The sequence below is a fragment of the Sinocyclocheilus rhinocerous genome, unplaced genomic scaffold, assembly GCF_001515625.1.
Source record: "Sinocyclocheilus rhinocerous isolate Xijiao unplaced genomic scaffold, SAMN03320098_v1.1 scaffold45105, whole genome shotgun sequence".
Classification (NCBI taxonomy): domain Eukaryota; kingdom Metazoa; phylum Chordata; class Actinopteri; order Cypriniformes; family Cyprinidae; genus Sinocyclocheilus; species Sinocyclocheilus rhinocerous.
The window spans coordinates 249-1961 of record NW_015652953.1 but is presented as its reverse complement, the minus strand read 5'-3'; the positions used below and the strand labels follow the sequence as shown (position 1 = coordinate 1961).

The window sequence follows — 1713 nt, the reverse complement described above, 5'->3', positions numbered from 1 at the left end:
AAATGCAGCCTTGATGAGCATAAGAGACTTCTTTAAAAACATTACCAGCCTTACTGATCCCAAACTTTTGACCGGTAGTGTATATTTTTTTAATGTAATTTCTATAACAGTGTATTTCTCCTGCAGCCCTTGTGTTTCCTGCATCTCTCTGTGTTTGTGGATCTCATGGCTGCTGTTTGGCAACAGGTGCTGGCAGTGGACGCAAGGTGTGTGCAACATTGGAATGGAACTCCATGTATATATATGTACCTTTTTTACATGTGTAGGGCCTAATCATTTGTTATATTATTCTCTATTTTCTGTCCTTCTGCCTCTTTTTGTCTTTTTCCTCAGGTACAATGCTTACCGTACACCTACGTTCCCCCAGTTCCGCACGCAGTACATCCGCCGGCGCAGCCAGCTGCTCCGCGAGAATGCCAAGTGTGGCTTTGAGCCGGGGCTGCGCAGGCAGTATCTGCGTCTGCGCAGTCAGTTGCTCGCCCTGCGTTACGGGCCTCTGTCAGAGCAGAGCAGCTTCAGAGCCAGCAGTGTGCGCAGTTCCCGCACCACACTGGATCGCATGGAGGTTAGGTGCATTCAGAAACAGGGAAAAGGGTTCGAGAAATGCAGATAAGGAGTTCTGGGTTGAAATAAGCCCTAGAAAAAACACAGACAGAGGGCAAGATAGAACATCTATATAGTCCTTGATATAAATAGCAATCCAGATCCAGGTCTTTGTGTTGTGTGAGAGCTGCTGTGCATGTAGATTGCAAACTCTTTTGTGCATGATGGGCTTTATGTTGCTGTAGTGCTAAACTCTAAAATCATTCTTCATTACTGCCTGCTTTCATATTTTCTTGGTCTTTTTTATTCTCTTCTCTGTCTTTCAATCAGGACTTCGAGGAGGATCCCAGGGCTCAGGGTGCCAGAGGCCACCGGAGATCAGTAAGCCGTGGTTCATACCAGCTGCAAGCCCAGATGAACAGGGCAGTGTATGATGAAAGGTAAAGTCCACTAATTTTTTCATCTGACAGATGTTTGCAGAATGCAAAATGCTATGAAATGCATATTATTTTGTGACAAAGTGTGACATGCTTAAGCAAAACAGGCACTATTATTAGAATCGGCACCCCAAAATTAATAAGAAACAAGTATTGGATTTCATTAAGCAAATATGATGCAGGGTGTTATTACTGTGTTTTGCACTGTGTACCAGTATGAATAATTCTCTGGTTCTATTTCATGTGCCAGGCCTCCAGGTAGCCTCGTGCCCACATCGGTGGCCGAAGCCAGTCGGGCAATGGCAGGTGACACCACCCTAAGTGAGAACTATGCCTTTGCCGGAATGCACCACATCTTTGACCAGCATGTCGACTCAGCTGGTGAGTGAGCTGTTAATGACACGACTAAGATGACCAACAAAAATGACTCTAGTCTATACCAATTTTTTTATTGATGGGCAGTACCTTAGAGAGCAGGGTGAAACAATGTCAATACAAAGCCTATTTAATTTTAAAATAGTACGTAACAAATGCTGCATGCTACAGATTTATCGACATTATACTTACTAAATTAGAAATAAAGCTTTATATATATATATATATATATATATTCAGTGCTGCTTGAAAGTTTGTGAACCCTTTAGAATTTTCTATAATTCTGCATTTCTGCTAGAGATGCACCGATCGACCGGCCAGGGACCGGAATAAGCCGATTTTCCGCATGATCGGCCCG

The 1713-nt window shown here is 43.4% G+C and overlaps 1 protein-coding gene across 1 annotated transcript; it reads left to right on the top strand.

Moving 5' to 3' along the window:
• The first annotated feature begins 134 nt into the window (after window positions 1-134).
• LOC107715184 (WD repeat-containing protein 13-like) lies at window positions 135-1377 on the top strand. Its single transcript, XM_016521242.1, has 4 exons — window positions 135-206; window positions 334-565; window positions 874-983; window positions 1231-1377. The coding sequence occupies exons 1-4, from the start codon at window positions 166-168 to the stop codon at window positions 1367-1369; spliced, it is 522 nt and encodes a 173-aa protein (XP_016376728.1). The 5' UTR covers window positions 135-165; the 3' UTR covers window positions 1370-1377.
• Window positions 1378-1713: the final 336 nt, after the last annotated feature.